The sequence below is a fragment of the Bufo gargarizans genome, chromosome 11 (assembly GCF_014858855.1).
Source record: "Bufo gargarizans isolate SCDJY-AF-19 chromosome 11, ASM1485885v1, whole genome shotgun sequence".
NCBI lineage: Eukaryota > Metazoa > Chordata > Amphibia > Anura > Bufonidae > Bufo > Bufo gargarizans.
Window position 1 is genome coordinate 53,497,766 of NC_058090.1, and position 26,355 is coordinate 53,524,120.

A 26,355-nucleotide genomic window follows, 5' to 3' on the forward strand; every position below is an offset into this window, starting at 1 on the left:
ACAGCGCTTCTTTTCTTCTGTGTCCTGCTGTGTGCCCTTACATCAGTTTATGTTCACATATGGGGTAATAAATACTGAGTAACTTGTTTGGCTGTTAACCCTTGATGTTTTTAAAAAAAATGGATTAAAATGGAAAATATGTCAAAAAAGTGAAATTTAGAAATGTCATCTGCATTTTCCTTCAATTCTTGTGGAGCACCTAAAGGGTTAACAAAGTTTGTAAAATCAGTTTTGAGTAACTTTACAGGTGTAATTTCTACAATGGCATCATTTATTGGGGGTTTCCACTATGTGACTTCACACCTGAACTGGTCCTTAAAAATTGGGTTTTGGAAATTTTCTTAAATATTTTAAGAATTGCTTCTAAAATTCTAAGCCTTCTAACGTTTAAAAAAAAAATGACATTTACAAAATTATGCCAACATAAAGTAGACATATGGGGAATGTTAAGTAATAAATATTTTATGAGGTATCACTTTCTGTTTTAAAAGCAGAGAAATGTAAATTTTGAAAATTGTGAATTTTTGAATTTTTTTTGTAAATTTTGGATTATTTTATAAATAAAGGTGAAATATATTGACTCAAATTTACCACTGTCATGAAGTACAATGTGTCACGAGAGAACAATCTCAGAATGACTTGGATAAGTAAAAGTGTTCCAAAGCTATTACCAAAAAGTGACACATGTCAGATTTGCTAAATTAGGCTCCGTCAGGAAGGGGCTAAATGGCCCGGACGTGAAGTGATTAAATTCGGCGAAGCAGCCGAATGGAATTTTTGATAACTTTGCTCATCACTAATTGTTACAGCTGGTCTGCAAAAAACATGGATATCTCATGAACTTCATCCGTATTTTTTGCAGAAATGCATTTTTCAAAATGTTCATATATTTTGCAGAAATACAGTCGTGTGATTGCACAAATGTGTGCTGCCCATTGCCGCATTGCGGACCGCATTTGCGGATCCAGAATACACGGGCGCCGTTCCGTAGGCATTCCGCATCACGGATGCGGACCCATTCACTTCAATGGGTCCGCAAATCCGGAATGATATGGAATGGAACCCTACATCCCGTACTTCCGTTCGCAAAAAGATAGAACATGTCCTATCTTTTTGCGGAACCGGCGGATCGCGGACCCATTAAAGTGAAAGAGTCTGTGATCCGCTGCGGCCGCCCCACGGTAGGTGTTCGTGTGCAGGAGCCCTAAGGGAGATTCACTGTGTTCCTATCAAGCTCTGTTACAGGCAGGGTTCCATGGGTACTTTCCTATGACAGTCCTTGGAGCCTTCACAAGGCCTGGGGCTTCCATAACAACCAAATGTCTCCGTTGGAGGGTTTGGTCCCTGGGATTGTAGCAGTCACAGTAAAAGATCACTCAGATGACGTGGTCACAATTGACCTCAGCATCTGAGGTGTTAAATGTCTGTGATTCGCATCACCGCTGATCATGGACATTGCCTTCAGGTGTCTGCTTTTTAAAAACAGCAGGCACCCAGTGACTACAGTGCTTGCTCAGCTCCTTAGCAGGCGCATTTTCCAGTCTGGACATCCGCCATACATGTTTGGCGGATGTCCTGAAGGGGATAAGTGACATTGCCTAACTTCATATCCATCACTGAAAAATGCAACTAGTTATTCTCTCAGTAGGATAAAGATGACTATGTCTATGTATATCATTACATTAAGCAGTCTTATTCACTATACCAGCTCTCTCTGAATTAAACAATCTGTGCCTCTTACGTGCATTATAACTCTTATTAGACAAAAACAAAGCCATCTGTGTGTACACCAAAATGGTAGCGTCATTAAGAAAAGCAGGGACAAGATTGTACAACACCCTTCACTGGGGAGTCATTAACACAATAATGTAATTCAATGTCAAAACACAATATGGGTTAAAAATCTCATAAGGGGAATTTTTTATGTCCCTTTTGCAGAGGAGTCTAATATTTTTGAAGCCATAATTCTGGTGTGCACATTTCTGTATGACTCGTAGTTTATGGCTAGTCTGTGAACATTGTGCTTTTAGTTGACAATGTTATAAGACAACAATTCGCTCAGTGATCTCTGCTGCAAACTGTGGCTTTTTTGGGGCTTTCATTAATGGGATGCAGATCTGTCATTTTTTTTCAGCCACAGCAGCCATCATCGACCAACAGAATCCAACACAACATATCAGCTTTCTGCAATTGGTCAGCATCTGGCACAATGCATAATAATTTTATATATCTTACAGATGTAGTCTTCCAATTTTTATGAGGTGCTATAACCCGAATGTTAATAGCCAATACTGAACCTGGCGTGCATAGCAAAAGTGCTGTATTTACACCGTTTTCTGGGAAAACACTCAGCTCATTCTTAGGCCAGACACAGACAAGCAAGATCAATGTGAGAAACTTTCTGCATGTGGCAGTGGGAGTTCCCATTCGAAACTCTGCTCCTCTGACTGCACGGCATTACAATGATTTATAAGGCTGCTTGTTCCTGCGAGACCTGGAATCTATTGAATTAACACCGACATAATGCTGTCAGTGTAATTCAGTGGGTTCCAGGTCTCTCAGGGTCACACAGCATTATACATCATTGTAATGCTGCACAATACTGTCAGAGGAGCAGAGTTCAGAAGGGGACGCAGCAAGTTTCTCGCATTGAACTTGATTGTTTGTGTCTGGCCTTAGGTGGAGAAAGAATCCAACTGTGAGCTATTGGTGGGCGTACTGGGGACTGGAAAACCCATTAAAGGGAACATACTGTAACAAAAGCGGATGTTAAGCCATTGTACCACTGAACAGATTTGATTTGGGGCTACTCCAAAGGACATTATCTAAGTAGCCCCCCTTGTCTTCACCATTTAACCCCTATACAGGGATCTGGACTTCTCTGCAGGGGAAACACCAGGCTGCTACCTCCTAGAGTAGTCTCTGTTCAGTGGTCGACCTATTGGGGCCAAAAGATGGTACGTAGATAGATTAACATTTATGTACAATTTAATATAACCTTACCTTCTAGAAGGGAAAGCAGCATCACCACCATGTCTTGAAGAAGATCAAGAAGTTCTTTAAGGAGTTCAATCTGACTGGAATCCTTGCAGAAAAATAAAATAACTATTTGTAATATATGTAATATGTTTTAGAGCTGTTAAAGGGGTTGTCCCATATTCTACATTTTTCAAACCTAGATCCTAGAACCTAGGTCTGAATGGTTTTGTAATTGCAGGTAATTAAAAATGTAATATAGCCAATGAGTTATTCACTGAAATCTATTTGTATAGCGCCACCTGCTGTTTGCTCTTTTTTTTATTCTCTGTCCAGCTCACTGAGATGGAAGCGCATGCTCCATTCCATCCTTCAAGTGCCACCAGCTGCAGTACAAAGAACATGCCCCACTGAGAAAGTGCACACCCCCTAAGCCGCCAGCTCTAGCAGAACAATTGGAGCAATGAATGAGGAGATATCTGGATCCATGTGAGGTACAGGGCTGGGTCTACGTTTGTTAGAAAGACTGTCATGTACTATATAGATTTTCATGTTTTACATTAATCATGGAATAAACTCTCAAACTACGGTCCATTCTTATAATAGATTAGAATGGGCAATCTATATTCTGTGTCCTATATGGTTTATAGCCTAAATTATTCTGGTCATGGATGGACATAACTGTTAGAAGAATTATCAGCGTTAAACAGATATTTGACACCCAACTTTAAGAGGGCTCAGTATGTTCTTGCCATATTTTCACTGTCTTCATAGACGTAGATTTACTTGTCAGCTTAACAGGTTTTATGTCGATCAAAACCCAGATGCACACCGCAGAATAGTATAATCATGACAATACAGGGAATTTGAAGCCCCATGGGAGACACTAGTAGATGAGCTGCCATCTATGAGGGTCATTAAAGGTTTTGCAAAAGACTTGAACCAAAGAGCTGTTTTTCCTGTGCTGCAATTATTCAACAAGTCACATATACAGATTCCAATTAGCAAATTCTTCCATGACTCACTGAGAAGTCTGTCTCCAGGGGGAGGGAACCTTACAACTTATCAAAGTTGTTCAGAGTTTTAGTACTTTATGTATGTCTGACTCTGTTCAGCTAGAACTTCATCAGGCCTGACTGATGAGCGATCTCCTATGCTGTATTAGCTAGAGCAATGTTCCTCAACTCCAGTCCTCAGGTCCTACCTAACGGTCAGGTTTTAGGATTTCCTTTGTATTCAGCAGGTGATATAATTAGTTTCAATGCATTAGGACTTACCACAGGTATTCATTCTGTGCGATACTCTCAAATCATGACTGGTAGGTGGGCCCTGAGGACTGGAGTTGGGGAACACTGAGCTAGCGAGATAAGAGGCGGGCAAATTAAAGGGCTTTTGTCACCCCCCAAAACTCATTTTTCATTTTTGGGCATATTAAAATCCTTATTGTATGACCATTCCCTATATATAGGGCTCTTACCTTGTTCTGTGGCTTCGTTTCATTAAAAATCGAGCTTTTAAAATATGCAAATTACTTTACAACCACCAAGTAGGGCGTCTACTTGCTGGTAGCCGCCGCATCCTCCTTTTAAAAAAAGGCCCCCTCCCCCAGTTGATTGACAGGGCCAGCGAGAGCTCTCCTCCTCCGGCTGGCCCTGTCTGCAATTCAAATCCCGCGCCTGCGCCTTTCGGGTTTAGAGGTGATGTCATCGGCGCAGGCGCACTGAGGGAGTGCTGAGGAAGCGAGCGTCCTTCTCTCAGAGCGCCTGCGCCGAATGAAGACACGTAAGGTGCAGGCGCGGCATTTGAATTGCAGACAGGGCCAGCCGGAGGAGGAGGAGAGCGCTCGCTGGCCCTGTCAATCAACTGGAGGAGGGGGGGCGTTTTTTTAAAAGGAGGATGCGGCAGCTTCCAGCAAGCAGACGCCCCGATTGCTTGTAGTGAAGTAATTTGCATATTTTAAAAGCTCTATTTTTTATGAAACGAAGCCACAGAACAAGGTAAGAGCCCTATATAGGGAATAGTCGTACAATAAGGATTTTAATATGCCCAAAAATGAAAAATGAGTTTTGGAGGGTGACAAAGGCCCTTTAAGTAATGAAAGGGGTATTGTAGTAATTTCAAGTTATCCCCTATCCACAGTATATGGATCATGGGAATGAAGGCCCTGTAACCCAGAGGCACCCCAAAATGAACAGAGTGCCAAGATAAGCATGCACATTGCTGCTCCATTTATTTCTATAGGACCTGCCGGAAAAAAGCTGAGTGCAGTATGCTATCTACTGGGGTCCTATAAAGATGAATGGAGGGGCTTTGTGCAAGCTGGACCTGGCATTCTCTTCACTTTAGGGGACCCTCTGGAGCATGGGGCCCATGTTTTTGTGATCAGTTGGGGGTACCACCTATATAATAGTTATCCCCTACCAGAATTCCCCTTTAAATAGGATGTTAAAACCGTATCCCTTGGCAATCACTAGAACGCTTTGACAGCAGCACTAGGAAAGGGCTATGCTACATGTCTCTAGTCAATGGCTGACACAGCAGCCTTCAAAACAAAAAATGAGTGGGTCAAAACAGGAGAAACAATGACATCCATAGCACTGCAGTCACTTTGTTACAGCTATCTTTGGAAGTCATACTCCCATTAATGTGGATTGTAGCCGTAAAGGAAGATTAACATATTCAATGTTATATAGCTTATAGAAAATCTGGTTACATGTATACCATATATCAAGTGTCAATACAGAGATCCATACCATCCAACTTTTAAAACGCCCATAAAAGGGACAAAATCAGCATTGTGCATAGCCACTGCTCAAACTTGTTTTTAATTAAGGGTGTATTAGACAGGCAGATCTTCTAGCAGATTATTGCTAATGAGTGTTCCTATGAATGCTCATTAGCAATCATCTGGCAGTCTAATACTGCCTCCAAAGGAGCATGATTAAAAATCACAATTGTTCCGGGGGAAGATCGTGCTGCTTAATATTGATCTGCCACCGCCACACGGCTGCCCTGCATGGGGATGAGCGATAGCATAGCGATCACTCCTCCCCATGCCACAGAGAACATCGCTGCATGCAATAGCAGCAGTGTCCTCCTCTAGCTATCTGATGATTGCTGGGAAGGAACGCTTCCCTGACAATCGTCTACGGCCTAGGGGTGTCTAATACATCCTTTACACTAAGCCATGCCTCTAACTCAGCTCAATGTATATCTATACTTGCCCAATCCTGCCTAGTCCTCTTTGTGCCTCCACATAGTAGTTATGCTCTTTCACAATAGAATGTTCCCTTAGTGCCTCGGCACAGCAGTAATGCTCTCTCAGTGCTTCTTTCACAATACTCATGCTCTTATGCCCCCACAGGGACTGATGTGCTCTGTTCATTGGAGGAAAGGATATTGGTGAACATTGCCTTTTTTCTTTTTTTTATTACAGGGGCTTCCCTATTGTAAAGGGTGCACTAAGTTGGCAGCACTATTGTAAGGGGGGCTCTAAGGGGACAGCACTGTTGGGAGGGAGCATGAAGAGGGAAGCACTATTGTAAGGAGCATAATTAATGTGGACTGTCACTCACTTTAGGCTACTTTCACACTAGCGTTCGATCGGATCCGTTCTGAACGGATCCGCTCATATTAATGCAGACGGTGGCTCCGTTCAGAACGGATCCGTTTGCATTACCATGAACAAAAAAATGATAGTGCAAACGGATCCGTTTTGACTTTACATTGAAAGTCAATGGGGGACGGATCCGTTTGAAAATTGAGCCATACTGTGTCAACTTCAAACGGATCCGTCCCCAGTGACTTACAGTCTGGAAAGATCAGCGTTCAGGTGTCCGCCTTCTGAGCGGAGCGGAGGACAGACGGTGCCAGACTGATGCATTCTGAGCGGATACGTATCCACTCAGAATGCATTAGGACTGGACGGATCCGTTCAGGGCCGCTTGTGAGAGCCTTCAAACGGAACTCACAAGCGGAGCCCCGAACGCAAGTGTGAAAGTAGCCTAAGGGGGCAACTATTGTATGGGGCACTAAAAGGGCTTAAAGAGGTTGTCTCACTTCATCAATTAGCATTTATCATGTAGAGAAAGTTAATACAAGGGACTTAATAATGTATTGTTATTGTCCATATTGCTTCCTTTGCTGGCTTGATTCATTTTTCCATCACGTTGTACTCTGCTTGTTTCCATGGTTATGACCACAATGCAATCCAGAAGCAGTGCCCGTGCTTGCACACTATAGGAAATAGCACCAGCCTATGTGCGCTCTCACGGTCAAGGCCACAAGAAAGACCAGAGTATTTTCCTATAGTGTGCAAGCACGGCCACCACTGATGGATTGCAGGGTGGTTGTAACCATGGAAATGATCAGTGTATAGTGTGATGGAAAAATAAATCAAGGCAGCAAAGGAAGCAATATGGACAATAACATTACATTAGTAAGTGCCTTGTATTTACTTTCTCTACATGATAAATGCCACTTGCTGAAGTGAGACAAAAGCTTTAGTACCCCATACAATAGTTATGTTCCCTTTGTGTCCCTTCACAGTAGAATGCTCCCTTAGTGTCCTACACAGTAGTTATGCCCCCTTAATGAGTGACCCCCCCCACATTTATTATGATTCCCAAGTCTCCCCCTTACCATAGTGCTGCCAACTTAGTGGACCAAGATCCTTTTCCCCCAATGAACAGAGCACATCACTCCCCGGTCTGCACTCTCGCCCCGCTCAGCAGATGTGATGATATCACTGCACTATGCATGGGGCGCACACAGGCTGACAGATGGCGGAGCAGGATGCTGATGGCTCCCTGCCACACCATTATAGTCAACTGTATCTGAAACCTCAGGACATGCCACAGCCCTCCTGGGACTGCATGACAGCCAAAGTAATCTGGGACTGTCCCACGGATCTGAGAGGGTTGGGAGGTATGGATATCAGTCTTATGATCTCTTCATATTTAGCCAGTAACCATAAGGGGGCTTCCACTAAATCTAGAGGAAAGCTGTGCTCTTTTTGCATGGTTTCCTAAATTAATTTAGAAGGGTTTTTATGTCTTTGCTGAAAGAACTCATCTTATCACATTACCAGATAAACCAAATTATCTGTACTAAATCCAATGAGCATTTTAATTCATCCAGGAATTTATTCAGTTTGCCTTATTTGAAGCGATAACGTTTTTTTTTATATCTGAGAATAATGGGATGCTACTTCATAAGGCTTTTGTATTTCTCTTCCTTTAGATCAACACATGTATCATTTTACAACTTTACAATGTAACTATTAGAATGCAGATTTAAATGTATCGACTCTTTTTTAAATTAAATTCTCCAATCTACCATCCATTTTGATGCGTAGTCTGGAATATACCTGAAAAACGTCTCATCAAAGTGGTTGGTGTTTGCATTGTTGGGACAGACGCTCTACAAAACTTCCATGGCAACTTCTGAATTCCGTGTTACTATCAGTTACTCCATTTAAAAAAATGCAATTAGTAATTAAGTAGCAGGTAAAATAGTATGTTTACTATAAAGTTTCACAACTAGTGTAAAGACTGCAAACAATATTCTTACCTGTGACAGCTTCATCTGCATGTTTGCAAAAACATGGAGGAAACCAACCACTGCATCCCACAGCCTGCTGTGCGCCAAACTCTGCTGGTTACCTATGCAGGGACCCTGTGTACAAAGGAGAGTAAATTGGATGAAAGAGAGAAAAATACATTTGTGCTGTAATTCAGCATACCTGACTGATTCTTTCTAGTCCTCTTTGGCATATGTGAGGTGAGGCCACAATACCCCATCTCAGCCAGATGTGTCTTATGTATTATAGATGGCTCCACACAAGGAGATTAGGGACAGATTCTCCTACAGGTACCATATGCAAGTTTTATTAAAGTAAAAAAATGTTTGATGCGCTCTTCAGAAGAGCGTTGAGAGCAATTAAAGTTTATCTTTTAAAGTGAATAGGACAAAGCTACAATACCAAGAGCAGCTGCTACTTAAAGTGCAGCATTGTGCAGTATGGAGCATTATAAACGATTAATAGGCAACTGTGGCCCTCTCAAACAGCTAACCAGTAGTTGCCCCCCCCCCCCTTCCTCAATGTCACTTTTAAAAACTTGGATAACCCCTTTAAGTTGCTGCTTCTGAGTCATAGTGATATGGTATCTGTCAATATTTTGGCTGGCGCACCCCTAGCTTCGTTTGATGTGTGTATGAAGTGAGGCATCAGATTGCACATTTGTTTCCAAGAATTCTCCTTTAATTTAATGCACATAAATTTCATATTTTTTATTATAAAATACAAGCTACAAGCGCTGCCTAAAATATGCTTAGCAAAAGCAATATAGTCATAATGTATAGTGTTAAAAGTATCTTTCAAATCAGAATATGTATATGAAAAACTTCCTTGGCAGAACAGTGTACTCTGATTTCTCCAGCCTGTCTTATCTGCAAAAAAGAAAAAGTGAGACTCAGCATTCTCAGAAAGGCTTTGTGGCCGTGTTGAAAAACGTGACGCTGTGATGTGCAATGAGCGGTGGTTAACGGGCAGCACAGCATCAACAAACGCACTGCTGCTCCTATGCAGATTGTAGACATCAAGGAAAGATCTGCTTGTGAATTCCATGAAAGCTAATTTCTGGCAGGCAAAACTATACTCTGTATGTGCCAGGTCTCCTGGCTGCTGAGAAGGAGCAGAGCAGATGTCTTCACCTACAAGGTCAGTTGTCAAATCCTTTCATAAATTTCTTAATTTTGATTACAGTGTTCAAATGAAAGCAGCGAGGGCTTGGTATTCCCCATAACTACACTATGTTCCCTATAGCATGAAGATATAGCAAAAAAGTATTAAAAGGATCAAAAATGACTATACTATAGAGCACTATACTAAAGGTACTCATACACACTAAAGTAGTGGGATCCAGTGAAAATTGAATGTATGTGGAATCCCCACTGCTCCCTATTGCAGATGTCCAAGGATCAAACACCCAATGTGCTGTATCGTTCTGGGAGATGCGAGTCCGCCCCAGTCCTGTTTTTATCTCTACTCATATTGATGAATAAAGATGATTGATGACTTCAGTGGTGAGTGCCGCCTGTTCATTTTTATGTCTACAATCAATTGCACGGAGTCCTCTCAATGATATTACCAAGCTTAGGATCAAACACCCAAATAGGTGCTGACCGAGAGGACTGCCAGCAGCTTGTCCACCTCTGTCCTGGTGATCAAACACACAAGGCCAAGATGAGAAGACCTGTTTGTAGAGAGATCAGGGAAATATGTATGGCTAGAGTTTGTTATAGAGTAGGATGCAGGTTATGGTATTATATGTGGCATATAGTGATAAGATATGTCCGCATCGAGGGGGGCAGGGGCAGAATAGTCTGTTTGGTGCCCTAACAGGGGTTTCAGTCCCTAAAGTTCTGCAGGATACATGTAGGTTGCTACCACAGGTAAAAGCTCTCATTTACTTCATGGCATACACATTTGGATCTGCTGAACATGCATGTTATTGCTATTACATGTAACGCCCACACATGTATGTATTGTTGTTTCATACAGCATTATAATCCATTTAGTGTCCAGCAGGTTGTAGGAAGGAATTGAAAAGGCAGAGTGTTGTTTTGTTTTATTGATAAATTGCACCTTATGTGGTCGCCTACCCCTATCTTTGCACTGTAGGGTGGCATGTACCTTACTTTAGTTCTGTACACACTACATGGCCACATATATATTTTTACATGTGACAGATAATAGATAAAAGTGGGTATTGTACACGTCCAATGTGTAAATTCTTCTTAAAAATCACTGATGATCAAACACAGCAGGCTTTCATTTATCCATAATGGTGGTGAATATTGTGCTTTATATGTGATGCTTCATGTACTTGGGCTCATGTAGAAAGAAATGTCAGCTTGCATTGTCTGCTGTCATTCTCTATTGATTCCCTCTCTGTCAGAAAGAATCTTACCCCCAGCTCTATTAAATAATGCCAGCATCATTCTTTAGAGAGCACAGAACTAACAGCTTTTCTTTCGAACCTAAAGTAATCTAAAAATACTAAAATGTCAACCGAGGATAATAAACCCTTGAGAGAATTTGACAAAGGGAAATAAATAGTAATAAATGAGTTACGCTCAATTAAATCTTGCTCCATTGAAAAACTGAAAATTCAGGTTTTACCAAAATTAACTGCAATCTCCCTCCCCGCTACCAATGTGATTTTGGTAAGGGTTTAGGATGGTGGATGCTGGATCATACTGTAAAGTAATTATTCTGTGCAATGAATAAGGTAATGGCTCTTCAGAGAATATAACCATCCTGATTCACCATATGTGACATTTGTCTGGCATCTAGCTACTGTAGCTAGTACAGATCCCTGCAATTGGTCCACATGCTGAAGCACCAAGGAGTCCATTTATAAAACACAGAGACATAAAAGCCACAGGCGGAACCGCTCAGTACTTTCTCCACCCAAACTTCTGATACCTTGTTAAATACAGTGTATGTGGTGCACTGCCTTGAAGGAGATACAGCTTTAACAATTGATTGTAGACATAGAAATGAACAGGCGGCACTCACCACTGAAGTCATCAATCTTCTTTATTGATCAATATGAGTAGAGATAAAAACAGGGCTGGGGCGGACTCGCATCTCCCAGAACGCTAAGTAGCGACGGCCGTTTCGCGCAACTGTGCTTCTTCTGGCTACTGAAGAAGCGCGGAATAAGCGCAGTTGCGCGAAACGGCCGTCGCTACCTAGCGTTCTGGGAGATGCGAGTCCGCCCAAGCCCTGTTTTTATTTCTACTCATATTGATCAATAAAGAAGATTGATGACTTTAGTGGTGAGTGCCGCCTGTTCATTTCTATGTCTACAATCAATTGCACCAAGGAGTCCTCTCAATGATATTACCAAGCTTAGGAGTCCTCCATGTATACACTGCCAGAATCAATCCACACCCATCTTATTCAAGAAGCAGGGCAAAGAGGGGCAGGGTGGAGGGTGACTGCACCCAGTTAGTATCAAGAGCTGGCACACTTTGCACTATTATGGGGAAATACTTGTGATTTGCATTATAAAAATGACATATCTAGATTCAATGGCACTAAGTTGCGAGCAGACAGGTGTTGCAGCTTCAAGCGGTGTCTGTCTGCACACCGCGCCAAGAAAAGACATGATCAATCCTGGCATGGTTGCAGCTTTAAACTGCTGACTTTACCGCTGACTCCCATTGAAAACAATGGGAGGAAGAACACATGCGGCCCCTGGCAGACTGGAATGGCATCCGTGCCAAAATTGCGCTTACTAATTATTATTTTTTTCACAACTATATAGAGCCCTATTTATTTTCTTTCCCGTTTCTTATTTAGAGTAAAAGGGTTTTTCTGAGAGTTCTTTTTACTGAGCACCTATCCTCCAGATAGGTCATCAGTATGTAATTGATGGAAGGCTGTCAATCACTGGTAAGGACCATCCACTGGACCCTGAAGCCCATAAAACTAGATATCAATCTGCACAACTTCTTCTCTATAACATACTGCCTGTAGATCCAACACCATGTTCAAAGTGACAGGTTCCCTTTAAGCCTCTGATATATGCGAGCCATGCTGGCTATGCCAATAAGCTAAATATATTTGCCTTCTGAAGAGCAGAAGCCTGCAATTTAACTATAAAACATACTGTACCAGCAACTAAACCATTAACAGTCCATACCAATCACAAAGTGTTTATTCAAGTCTCATGACTGCTGCTGCCCAGTTCTCCCAGACATTAAACACACAATTTGTTTCAGGTCACTGGTTTAATAGGAAAACAAAGTGGATGGTACACTATTTGCAAAAACACAGCCTTAGACTTACCTGAATGTATTCTGTGAGCGAATTAAATATTTGTTTGGTCACAGCAAGAGACTTTGAGAAGTTGTGCTGCCCAGATTCATCAATCACATCCTTCCCTGAGTAGTACCAGTAGAAGTCACTGATAGATTCCTGCAGAGAAAACACATTAGCTGTAGCTGAACATGATAAACGGATGGGACTACGCCAAACAGGGGCTGGAGGACCCCCATCTATCAGACATATTTAAAGATAATCTGTGACCCTGATCTTGGGCCGTACTGCACATAAGGAGTCCAGAGGACTAGTCTTTATTTTCCTACTGTCTTTGCTGTCAGCTCACAGAGTTGCGTGAAATACATTGTCAGGACTTCCATGTGCACCCGAGTCCTCCCCATTATGTCTGAACATCATAGCAGTCTGGACTGTGTATGTCAATGCAGATATGAGCGCCAACAGCAGGGAAGTAGGAAACTAAAAAATAGTGATATGGACTCCTTATCTGCAGTACTACTCATGTATTACTGTAGAAAATATTCCAGTATTGGGGTGACAGATTCCCTTTAAGCTATTATAAACCATAACCTTTTAGCAGCATACCATTGTTGGCTCTAATATTATGTGCCAATTCTTTATAGTGGTCAGAACTCTGTTTTTCCTGATACAGAGCTCCGAATACTCTGCACAAACATTTTGGCTGCCTTGAGCCATCACTAGGGTGAGCTCAGGAGCTCACTGTATATAGTATTATTGAGAGTAATATACAAACAGTATGCAGTAAGTTCACCCTAGTCAACGCTGAGCTCTATCTGCTACACATATTAAAAAGCACAGAATTTTGCAGATATCTAAACCGTGTTCAAGGGTGGACATTCATTTTATAGCCATTGTCTCATGCAGTAGTTACCCTTATGGAACACTTGCTGTCCATATGTTTTTTTAATGTCAAAATCAGAATCTGATTCCTATTTTGTTGGATCCTGCCTGGTAACTGTAGTTCAAAAAATAACTTAAAGGGATTATCCAATAGTACAAATTCCCTCCACAATGCCCGGCCCCTCCTATAGACGATACGTACCTGGTCTCCAGCATCCGCGTCTCTCCAGATCGCTGTTCGGCCACTGTTGCATCTCCCTATCTCGTGGATCAAAACATCTGGCGACAGTGGGAGCAGCCAATAGCAAGCTGCAATGGTAACCAGCCTCCCTAGCATCGCGGGTGACGCAGCAGTGGCCGTGCAGGGATCCGGAGGGGACGTGGGTGCCGGGGACCTGGTAAGTATCGTCTATAGGAGTGGCCCGGGCATTGTGGGGGGTATTTATACTATTGGATAACCCCTTTCTCTAAGAGGACCAGAAGTGTGATTTGTCATCTACACGCACAGCACACTTCTAGTCCAGCGGGGACCAGAAGCAGAAGAGAATGGAGCTTGGCGCTGGAGCTAGAGCATCTGTGACAGGTGAGTTTTTTTCTAACTCCTACCCCCTGTCCGGCCATATGAAAAGGGGTTCCCGGTCTTTGAGAACCTTTTTAAGAAAATAAATGCCCCTTTGACATGTTCTCATAAAGGAAAATAAAGTGCTGTTTAATTTGATCTCCAGATTTTCCTTCCTAAAGAGACAGGACAGTTTGTTGCATTCTTTATGCAGGTGCCAATGACTTCCTTCCTTGCCAAGACTGTTCTATGGGGAAGTAAAGGATATCGACATTGGCAGGATCGTTCTACAAGGCATTCTACAAAGATAGGGCATCTTTGGGCAATCACATATGGTAATATCACTGTAGGAGATCACTCTTATGTTTAATAATTCTATATACTATAAATGTTGCAGAACTAAAAGAACACATGTGGTGCTGTGATTTTGTAATACTCGGCTTTAAAATTCGGCCTCTGTGCAGCTGCAAGCGGAAGTGCAGTATGGAGGTAATATGAACGTAGAAATTCACAGAAGAAAAGGAGCAAAAATAGTTTGTTAGCTGCTTGTTACTGTGCTTTGTGGGTGTTTTATTTGTTTTTTTAATCTTTTTTGGAAATTGCTCTTACTGTTTTGATCCTTCCTTATCACATCAAACACATCCATTATTATAGGGTTAACTGCAAACAATATCCCATTTCTGATGATGATAATAGTAGCAGATGTAAAATATCCTCATGCGTTATAAAGGGAATCAAATTCCTATTGTATGGGCTTCGACCAAACCACAATAAACCTGTTGATTAAACATACTTGAGCGGAGCAGATTTAGCAGAGATTTCTGTTCTCGCTCATACTTGTTCTCTTTTCTGATTGCTTCTTATTTGTCTCCCTTTTCCTCAGCAGAAAGTAATATAGTTTGCTGTTACAGTATATGGAGTATATACCATGGGCCATAGCCCGTATGTCACATGTCCTCTTATCAGCTGTAGGTTAAGATCACTGTCAAAAGGGAATCATGTAAGTGCTTATAAAGACTAATGATTTTCCCATTTGGGTGCTGTCTGAATATAGAACAGATGGCACCCCCACTGAACACTGACCCATTAAAGTCAACATGGCAATTTACATAGATTTTCTGCAAAGGTCACAATTTGTGTGCGATCCGTTTACAAGCTTGTACGCGTTTACCTGCCGGAACATGAATGAATTTAACATTGCTTATCTGAAAGGGCCTTAGAGGCAGATGATTAGTGGTTTGCTCAGCATCTATCCAACACAGGACACGCAGTGCACATCAGGTCACTCACTATAAGGAAGCTTTCCAAAACAGTGAATTATAGGGAAAAAGAAAAAAACAAACACTTCTGGTTACCTGCAGGCGTAGAAGGTAATCCACCGTGCTAATGATAATATTCACTGTTGTCGTATTCCCCATTTGAGTCCTCAGGAAGTTCTGAAAGTCTGAAGGAGAAAACACAGAACATTTTTTGTAGTGTGACGCAACATACAGCATATTTTTCATTTTATTTGACGTGAGTATTGCTAAGGCATGTCTGTCTACAGAGCAGTGCTTACTGTGAAGGCAGCTGGGGTTAATTCTTTTTCCCTCCCTGCTGGCTCCTATATATTTCTAGAAAGGAACATTTGTACTATGCATATATATTTGCTCTGCCCTCCTGCTATATTGACACTGATCAGCGTGGCCAATGCTGTCAGTAAATAATTCTTCTGTATCCTTGACGTGCTGAGTAACTAACCAGCCTCAAGGAGATGCAGGGTAAATCGTGCAGTCAGCACTGGCTATTGAGGAGGAGAGACGGGGGTAGCTGAGTTATAGTATATACTGTCCCTATAACGTATGTTGTAAATCAGCTACTCCCTGTCTCTCCTCAATAGCCAGTGCTGACTGCATGATCTGCCCTGCACCAGGGATACAGAAGAATTATTTACGGTCAGCGCCGGACTTGCTGATCAATGCCAATATAGCAGGAGGGAAGAGCAAATATATATGCATAGTACAGATTTTCTAGAAATATACAGAATTAATTAATCTTCACAGTGACCGATGCTCTGTTCTGTGCCTTAGCAACTCTTATTTAGAGAGTGTTGCTAAGGGGCATTTCAGGGCAAGTTTTCTCATATAAATGTTCAAGTTCTCCAAATAAAGTGCATTTGAGAAATGTTCACCATCACTGTCCCTACACATTAGAAAAAAAACGAATGTCAGTTACACTTTAATGACAGTTCAAAGGATGCTAGCTAGGTTGATCAGGTAAATAATAACAAATCTGTAAAGAAATACTGCATCTTCATTGTATAATGCTGTGTCTCAATGCGTGTCTCTCTAAGGGATTCTAGCTGGTTCTCTTCAATAGAAGGAATTTCTGACATTTTGGGCTTTGCTATTTAACTTACCGTTGTTGTGTCCTTCACATAGAAGCTGCAGGAACCTGAAGAGGTCTCTTGTAAATTCATCATTCTGTAAAACTTTTTCACCTTTGAAAGACAACCAGTGTCAACACAGTTCAAGTAACTTCAAAATGTCATTGGGTACCATTTACTTTACAGTTAGACCGCTTTCACACAGTCAGTGATTTCCATTAGTGAATGTGAGCCAAAACCAACAGTAAAGTCTTCACAGAAATAAAGTATAATGGAAAGATTGGCTTGTGTTCTGTGTTTTTGACCCGAACCTCACAATCACTGATGGAAAACACTGACCAAACACTGACTGTGAGAAAGCTGTCTTTTTTATACCCTCTTGTATTTTCTGTTTGCAGGCATTGTATTACAAATGTAGACATATGGACGGCATAGTCGGCATCATGTGTCTAGCGATTCATAGCTAGTGAAGGACAACGTCGGCCGGGACGATCAAATGTTCGAGAACCGTAAGTTCGCAGCGGGCCCCATTTACTTTAATGGCAGGCGAACCTGAAAAAGCTTCAGCTCATATTTGCAGCCACCAAATACTTAGTAGAAGTGCACAAATAGTCCCACAACATGGACAGTGACATACTAGAGGGGGATCAATGACAAAAATTCCAACAAAGAAATCTGTGTCTTAATCAGGGGACGTTATGCATCTTAAAGGGAAGTTCTCTAGAATGTGCCCTGTCGGAGCATAGAAAATTTTTATTTTAGGCCACAGGAGTACGGGCCTTAAAAATAAAAGAAATTCTGATTATGTGGCTCGAGGTACATTATGCGGTAAATGGATAAAATTTTTACTGTAGGTCACTGGACTACAGGCCCCAAACATTAGGCATTCACCGGACAGAAAAGATCAAGTGATTATGTGGCCAGAGGTATATTACACGGTCAATGGATATCAATTTTACTGCAGGCCAGTACAATAACAGGCCAAATACATATGTTTAAAAGAACTAAAAATATAAAATCGGATTAAAAACATGGTTAACGAAATCCCCCCTCTTGAAAAAAAAAAAACTAATGATAATAGTTGAAATTAGATAACACGTGGTCGTCACTGGTGTTGAATTCCTCCGAGGCCCCAACAATTATTCATTCGCCGTACAGAAAAGAACAAGTAAGTATGTGGCTGGAGGTAGATTACACGGTCATTCATTGGATATCAATTTTACAGCAGACGAGTGGACTACAGGCTCCAAAAAATATGCATTCAGTGGACAGAAAAGAACAAGTATGTGGCTGGAGGTAGATTACACGATCATTGGATATCAATTTTACAGCAGGCCAGTGTATTACAGGCCCTAAAAATTATGCAGTCACTGTACAGAAAAGATCAAGTGATTATGTGGCTGGAGGTAACGAAATCCCCCCTCTTTTTTGTTGTAAACATTAACATTTTGTGTGAGAAAGGTCATTTTGATTGTTGCTTGGCTGAACGATTGCGATCGGTCAGCAAGCGGTAGCTGGTTTATTCCCTGCTCTGCGTGAGGGTGAGTCGGTTCGTGTGCCGTTAAAAAACGTGGTGGCAGTATACCGAATTGTATGTATAAAGCGTTAACCAGAAGTTAACCACCCCTTGTCACATGTGTTCAAGTAAGTTTGTGACATACTCCACTGCAGCTTGTGCACTTAGATGCCTGGTCATTCGGGTTGTGCTCATTTAGAACGCTTATGCCTCGCTCCAGGCTCTGATTGCACAGCGTGCAAACCACTCGTATCTTGTCGTCAGCAGGCTAAAGGGGCCCACCCTAGTAGAGAGTGCCTATAAAAGGGGGCGGGAGGGTGGGGTGAGACATCCTGTCGTCGTTCTGTTGAGGACCCTGCAGGTATTTTATGCAGGTAACCCCGCCTCCCCTCGTACAAATCCGGCAAATAAATTAGCCTATAGCTTGTGCTGAAATCGGCAACCGTTGGTACCTATTCTATTCTATTCTACCTAACTAAAGCAGTAGTGTGAGTGCCAGAACTGATGAAAATAGGGCAGGCTAAGGGGGCAAAAATTAACAAACCATTGATTTCCGAAAAGCTTCTGACATCTCCACATCAGGATCTGGTATATAACGAGTATAACATGATGATTTCCATCGACCTAATCTTTTAATCACATGCACAGGCATATTATTCTTTGAAGCCGCGGAGGCGGCACCAATACGGAACGAGTGGCCAGTTATTGAATGGGGGTCAGTACCGGAGCTAGCTAGCACGATGAGGATGTATTTCAAGAAGGATTGTATACTCAGAGGTACTGTCCCAAGTCTAAGCAAAGGAGAATCACTAGAGACAGATTTGTTTAATCGCATCCAATTATGCAGAACTTTGACTGGACACCATCCAGTATCGGTGGGAAAATATGTGACTTCTATGGAATTCCCCGGCCGCAAGGTTTTGGTGAAATACAATGTGAGTATATAACAAGTGCTGTTCCACGCCAATTGCCCCTTGCGCAGGAAGCACTTGCCTGGACCGATAGAAGTAAACTCCCCAGGCTGGAGGAATCGAAAGCTAAATACATTGCCGTCTTAATCAGTAAGCTGATGTACTTGCCAAAAGGGTACTTAAGCAAAGAATCCGACAAGAACTTGAATAATTCTCCTGATTCTGGCTGCTGTGCCGGTCGAGTCACCGCAGAAGCCCTCTGAATTCCTCTTAACAAAGTTCTAATAGGATGGGCAGAAAATAATGATGGTTTATCTGGGTGTTGCATGTACCAATGATGTTGTATCCCGGCGAAGTACAACTTAATGGTGCTGGGTGCCAACTTAAGGTTAGAGTGGCAAAAAGCAGCAAAGGCTAATAGGTAAGTAATGGGTCCTTCTCCTGCTGGTGGGTGTGAAACTTTAAAGCTGTTAAATAAGGCCCATGCAGTCTTGTATGTTCTGAGAGTATTCCTGGACAGTGCTTGCGTCATCAAGGATCTGGCTGTAGCAAGATGTATATCTAGACCATTGTTAACTGATGATGGTGGAGAGTTGCTGACAGAACCCGATCTGCCCCCGGAAATACCTGAAAAAAAGAGTTTGAAATTGAGTCTGGACAAAGCGTCTGTTGCGGTGTTGCGTTGCCCTCTGATATGAGAACAGATAAAGTGGAAATTGTGCTGCAATAAGAGCCAGACAAACCTCCTGAGGTATGACATAATGTGCCTGGAACTCGACCTCCCCTTCATCAAAATTTCGGACACAGCTAGATTATCGGTCAGGAATACTACTGTCTGATCCCTACACTGTTCTCCCCATACTTGTGCGGCCCACACCATAGGATAAATCTCAAACAGCGATAAACACTGAGTGAACCATGGAGCTTCCCTGACATCCTTTGGCCAGGCACCTGCAATAGCTACCATTGATGGCTGCAAACCCAGCCAGTATCAAGTGCCTCTCTCCTTCCCACCCACCCCCCCCCATGTGCCAGTATCATAGTGCCAACCCACCCCATGTGCCAGTATCAAGTGCCTCTCTCCTTCCCCCCCATGTGCCAGCATCATAGTGCCAACCCCCCCATGTGCCGGTATCAGGTGCCTCCCGCTCCCCCCATGTGGCAGTAACAGTCAAGTATAAAAAAAACAGTCTATTGAGAGTCTTCTTCCATCTCTTAAACTGTCACTAACATCAGATTCAGCGCTTTTTGTTCTTGTGCTAGTAACAAAGCACCTTTGTCTATCTGAAAATTTGTCTTGCAATGTTCCTGGGTCATAAGAGTAAAAAACGTAGAATCACCATGTTATCAAGATGCTGAAGGGGTATTCAGTTCCTGTTCTCAGAAAACTGTTGCTCTGTTAAAACATTGTCGGGCATCTGTAGCGACATCTGAAGTCTGCCTTAGTTCATGCTCTGTCAGAGTTTGACCTTCTAATTGTTCAAGTGACATGTTCATTGATCATTAAAAATGGACATGAACATATTTTATATTTTATTTTAGATATAAAATACTTGCATATAAATCTGCATTTTGTCACATCTTTATAAACTTATAGTAGGAATAGTAAAGAAATGGCACAACATAAGGCTCCATTCAGACATCCCCAAATGGGTCCGCATCCGTTCTGCAATATCAGGAACGGGTGTGGACCCATTCATTCTCAATGGGGCCGAACAGAGCACGGCCCGGAACTTCCGGGCTTCGGCCCCAAACTTCCGGGATGCGGCTCCGCAAAAAAATAGAACATGTCCTATTCTTGTCCGCAATTGCGGACAAGAATAGGCAGTTCTATGGGGGGTGCCGGCCGGGTGTATGGACCCTTATAGTAATAGATTCTATAAAAGTGTCATTATATGGGCAATGCAAGTAGTTACTAAATCTAGTTGCACTCTAGGGTTAAATCTTCTGTCAGGCTGTTCTGGCAGTTGTACAGCCTGCCAGAGTTCATTGTATCAATCAGAGCCAGAAAGGACTGGAGAACAAGGCTGTTCCTCTGCCAGTTGGAAGATTTAATCCTAGTGTGAAAGTAGCCTAAGTTAGATATGTCAGGAGAGGTAATGGGTCCTCTTCAAATGGCTACTGGAGAAAATTTCCATAGTTTTTTTTTTTTTTTTTACTTTTCTTTTATTGGGAAAACTTCAAAACATTTACAGTAAAGAAAAAAGTTTTTACAATCTCTCAATTCTTAGTGACCCAACTAATTATATATAAATATGATTATAAATATATTCAGCTAATCTTTTCATATCGTTTAGAAAACCCTCCCCTCCCTCCCCCCCAATTTGTGGTGCGTCAAAGTAGGACCCCTGTACATAATACAACCTGACCTCAGCTAATCAGTCCTCCAACCACTCCATATCCTACTCCACTGGTATTCAATTTCCCTCCGTCTGTATATTATTTTCTCGTAGTTCTTTACCTTATCAATTAAGTTTGACCATGTATTTATATCTGGAATGGATCGGGCAAACCAGGTCCGACTGATCAGAACTCTAGCCAACATCAGTATTCTACTCAGGAAGATCTTTTGATACTTATGATTTTTTAGTTTGGAAAGATCATTAAGAACAAATACTTGTGGTTCAAAAGGAATTCGAATCTTTAGTTTACACATAATACAATTATTGATACCATTCCAGTAATTTATAAGTTTTGGACAGGTCCATATCATATGGAGAAAGTCTGCTCCCACAGTGTCACATTTGGGACAATTGGACGTAACTCTTAACCCACATTTATTCATCCAAAAGGGAGTGATATATAATCTGTGACAAATATAGAATTGTATTAGAACATGATTAAAGTTCTGGGACAATAAAGATAAATTCCCAAAAATATTCTCCCACCCTTCTCCCTGTAAATTCGGACAGTCCACCTCCCAAAGTTTTTGTCCTGGTGAATATATATCACTAAACCGTGCCTTAACTAATAACTTATATATATTTGAAATTTTTATTCTAGAAAGTGTGCCCCCTACCCAATCATTCAGAAAGGATAAATTATCTATATCCAACAGCCGCTTATCATCCAGGCTAGATAGTACAGATCGCAATTGAAAGTACCTAAACCATGAAAGATTTTTTATATTATGTGCCATTTCTATATAAGGTTTAATTTCTCTATTTCTAACTACCTGTGAAATATATAAAATTTTGTTCTTCTGCCAAAATTTGTCGGCTGCAATTTCATCCAGCCTTTGTAAATATAAATTGTGCCAAAGAGGCGTAAATGTGAGTGAACCCTTAACCTTCAACCATGTCCTAATTGTAGCCCACACTCTAAGGAGTAATTTTATAGTCTCTCTATAGCCTTGCTCATAACTCTTCAATAAACCAGATTCCAACAAGGTAAAGATGTTATTGTGAGCATAGCTAGCTACCAACTTCCCCAACAATGCACTGTTCTCTGCTTCATAGCACATCAATAACTGGGCTGCAATAAAATACCCCTTAAAGTAGGGGAGATTTAAACCCCCGCAATCCACTGATTTATACAAATATTCCAACTTAATTCGCACTCGCTTTCTTCCCCATATTAGGTCATTTATTATTCTTTCCATAAGTTTAAAATATTTGTCTTGTATCCAAATAGGTGTATTCCTGAGCACATAAAGAAATTGTGGTAATATCACCATTTTAACCAGTGAAACTCGATCAGCTCTAGATAGGGGAAGTTTCAACCAGATCCCTATTTTAGCTCTAATCTTTACCATGATGGGGATCAAATTAAGTTCTACAAAGTTTTCAACCCTAGATGATATAATCAAACCCAAATACTGAAAAGTATCAACAATATCCAACTGAGTAACAGGAACCTCTTTCTGTGGCAGGGGGTCTATTGGGAGCAGACTAGTCTTGGCCCAGTTTATAAGAAGACCAGACACCTCACCAAATACTTTAACCATTTGAATAATCCTAGGGAGAGTAGTTTCCGTATGGTCTATAAAAAACAGAACATCATCTGCGTATAATGAGATGCGGTCTTGTGTTCCTAGCGTACCAAATCCTTTGACCTGATCGTCCTGCCTGATGGCCATCGCAAGGGGTTCAATATATATATCGAATAGTAAGGGAGATAATGGGCAACCCTGACGGGTGCCTCTGTTTAACTCGATACTACTACTCAAAATTCCATTAAGACTCAATTTAGCCCTTGGAGATCCATACAATACCCTAAGAGTGCGTATAAACCTTTCTCCAAAGCCCATCCTAGCAAGAACCTTCCAGAGGAAACGCCACTCCACCCTGTCAAAGGCCTTAGAGGCATCCAATGACAGGATGGAGCGGGCGGTCCCCCCAGGGGCCTGGATATTAGAAAAGAGCCGATGTAAATTATAATGTGTGCCCTTATTTTTAATAAAACCGCTCTGATCCGGATGGATTATGGAGGAGACGACCCCAGAAAGCCTTGTAGCAAGGACCCTCAACAAAAGCTTTACATCTGCATTAAGCAGTGAAATTGGTCTATAGGATTCTAAATCTAGAGGGTCCTTGCCTTTTTTTGGAATTAGTATCACTGTAGCCTCCATCATTGAATCTGGCAACATACAAATGATAATAGTTGAAACACGTGGTCGTCACAGGTGTTGAATTCCTCCAAGGCCCAAAACATTAGGCACTCACCGGACAGAAAAGAGTGGTGGCGGATAGTTGTGGGCTGTCATGAGGAAATTCAATTAAACGTGGTCGACTTGTTGTCATGCCCTGCTCAGGTTATGTGCGGAGGTCTGCCAGGTTAGCAGCACGTGTGTAGTTTGTTTTGTTTTTGGGTTTGGATTTGAGCTGTATCCGTTTCCTTTCAGGTGCACTGGGTGGGGTCGTTTGTATGAGTTTAAATTACGCCCCTTCCCAGTGTCCTGTGCGGGTTATAGCTTCCATCTTGCTCTGAGGAAGGAAGGAATCGCTGTTTCTGTTCAGCTACAGATAAGTTGGTTTTGTTTCTCTCTTGTGTTCTGTTAGGGAGACACCTGCTACCTCCTTGCTTGAGGAAGCAGGCTGTCTCTTTTCCCATTTTCCACCATCTTAGGGATCCTAGGGTTTCTTCAGTCTTAGGCATGGGGGCACGTTTATTCCCACCTTCAGGGTCTGAACGTGGGCACAGAAGTCCAGGGAGAGTTGGTAGGGATTTGTCAGGAGGTCACCTTTATCCACAGCTTCTGGCCTAGACACTTGTTTTCTGTTTTTCTGTTTTTCTATTGTATCTTGTATCCTACCCAGCGTGACACTCATCACATGTGTTGAATTCCACCGAGATCCATGCCTCATTCATTTTTAGAAATGTGAGGTAGTCCATGCTGTCGTGAGCTAGGTGAGTGCGCTTTTCGGTCACGATCCCCCCTGCTGCGCTGAACGTCTTTTCGGACAGGACACTGGATGAGGAGCAAGCGAAGAGTTCCATGGCAAATTGTGTGAGCTCTGGCCACATGTCAAGCCTGCACACCCAGTAGTCCAGGGGTTCCTCACTTCTTAGAGCATCCACATCGGCCGTTAAGCCGATGTAGTCAGACACCTGTCGGTCTAGGCGTTCCCTGAGGCTGGATCCGGAGGGCAGCTGTCGATGGGTTGGCTGCAAGAATGATCTCATATCCGAAGTAACCAACATATCTTCAAACCGCCCTCTTCTTGCATGTGCTGTTGGATTGGTACCCGCAACTGTTTCTCTGTGAGTGAAAATTCCTCTGCCAGCACCCGCAAAAGCAGAATGCAGCATTTCTCGAAGCAAGGCCTGGAAGTGCTGCATTCTGACAGCCCTCTGTGATGCTGGTAACATGTCCGCCATTTTGTTTTTGTACCGGGGGGCTACTTCTGAGGGCATTTGATGAGATCACCAAACTGGTCAGTCGCAGCCAGGGCGCCATCAGTGACATCGTACCTTACTCCTTCTTTCTGGAGCGTGCATTGCATCATGTCATTGATCAAGCCGTCGAGGAGCAGGAGCAGGAAGATGAGGAAGTCGCAATGCTGGATGAATTCCCGTTGGGGGCTACTTCATCTGAGACAAGTTAACAGAAGTCTGAAGAGGAGTCAGAGGAGGATGGTGCCGGGGCGGAGGAGGAGCAAGAAGAGCATGCTTTAAACTTTTCTGGGATCCCTGATGTTGTCCGTGGATGGGGGGAGAGGACCGAGGACGACATTATCCTGGACGATGAGAAGGAGCCAGGCCACGCCACCGCTTCCAGTTTAGTGCAAATGGGGGCCTTCATAATCCAGTGTTTGAAGAGGGACCCCCGTATAAAAAGCATAAAGGGCAAGGACCAGTACTGGGTGGCAACATCTCACCTGGCACGTCAAATAGGTTCTGGGGAGCTTGGGGTGCGCAGCAGAAGAGGTGGTAGCAGTGGAAAAGGAGGAGTCAGCCGAGGAGGAGATGGAGGATGGAGTAGGAGGAGGAGAAGAAGAGGCAGGCCTGCATGCAATCCATGGCAGTAACACCAAATCCACACGGGTGCCACGGGTTGCATGCTTGACGGCTGTCAGAAGGTTCATCCAGTTGGCAGTAAAAGTTATGTACCTTCCCTGCCTGTGTTTGCTAGACCACATGTCTGTGGTCAGATGTATCTTGGCACCAACACTGTGTGCCAGAGATACATTCACTTGCTGCTGAACGTGGCCATATAGCTCCGGGATGCACTTCTGGGAGAAATATTTCCTTCTGGGGACCTTCCATTGCGATGTGCTATTGGCCACAAATTTTCTAAAGGCCTCCGAGTCCACCAGTTTATATGGCAGTAGTTGGCGGGCTAGCAGTTCCCGCCAACTACCACCCTCCTTGGGCTGATCTGGGTACTGACGTCAGACCGATGGGTGGCGGCCGTTGCTACCTCTTCCTCATCCGATGTCAAGAATGGCTGTGCATTGGTAAGGTCTTTTTGATTGGATGGGAAAATCGAGCGGAAGGGATGTGGTGGTGTCTTTGGGGGTGCACACAACAGAGTGAAGAGGGTGCAGATAGAGAGGATGAGGAGGGTGCAGAAGCGGAAGGCTGAGTGAGCCACTCAACAAAGTCTGGTGCGTCCTTTGACGTAATCGCACGCACCTTCTGCAACTTCCCACTTAGGCTCCGGCTTGGTGCACCTGCACAACCCCTACCACTCATGAGGAATGGCCTGCCTCTTCCTCTGCCTGTCATTTTCAAAATGACCCTGTGACAAAAGTCCCTATAGAAGAGCAGTATTTGTGGAAGAAGGTATATCACACCACTGCCTCAATCAGTTTTTCTGGGGGGCAACTGGTATATCACACCAGTAGAATTTATTGGTTCCAATAGCGTTTG

The 26,355-nt window shown here is 42.7% G+C and overlaps 1 protein-coding gene across 5 annotated transcripts in view; it reads right to left on the minus strand.

Moving 5' to 3' along the window:
- RYR3 (ryanodine receptor 3) overlaps positions 1 to 26,355 on the minus strand; it is a 684,284-nt gene that overhangs the window by 93,282 nt on the left and 564,647 nt on the right. For all 5 annotated transcript variants that reach the window (XM_044272379.1, XM_044272378.1, XM_044272377.1 and 2 more), the window contains 5 exons: positions 16,648 to 16,728; positions 15,605 to 15,693; positions 12,839 to 12,967; positions 8,548 to 8,652; positions 3,004 to 3,085 (listed from right to left, as the gene is read on the minus strand). In XM_044272379.1, coding sequence (XP_044128314.1) covers positions 3,004 to 3,085; positions 8,548 to 8,652; positions 12,839 to 12,967; positions 15,605 to 15,693; positions 16,648 to 16,728 — 486 coding nt within the window. The remainder of the gene's footprint in view (positions 1 to 3,003; positions 3,086 to 8,547; positions 8,653 to 12,838; positions 12,968 to 15,604; positions 15,694 to 16,647; positions 16,729 to 26,355) is intronic.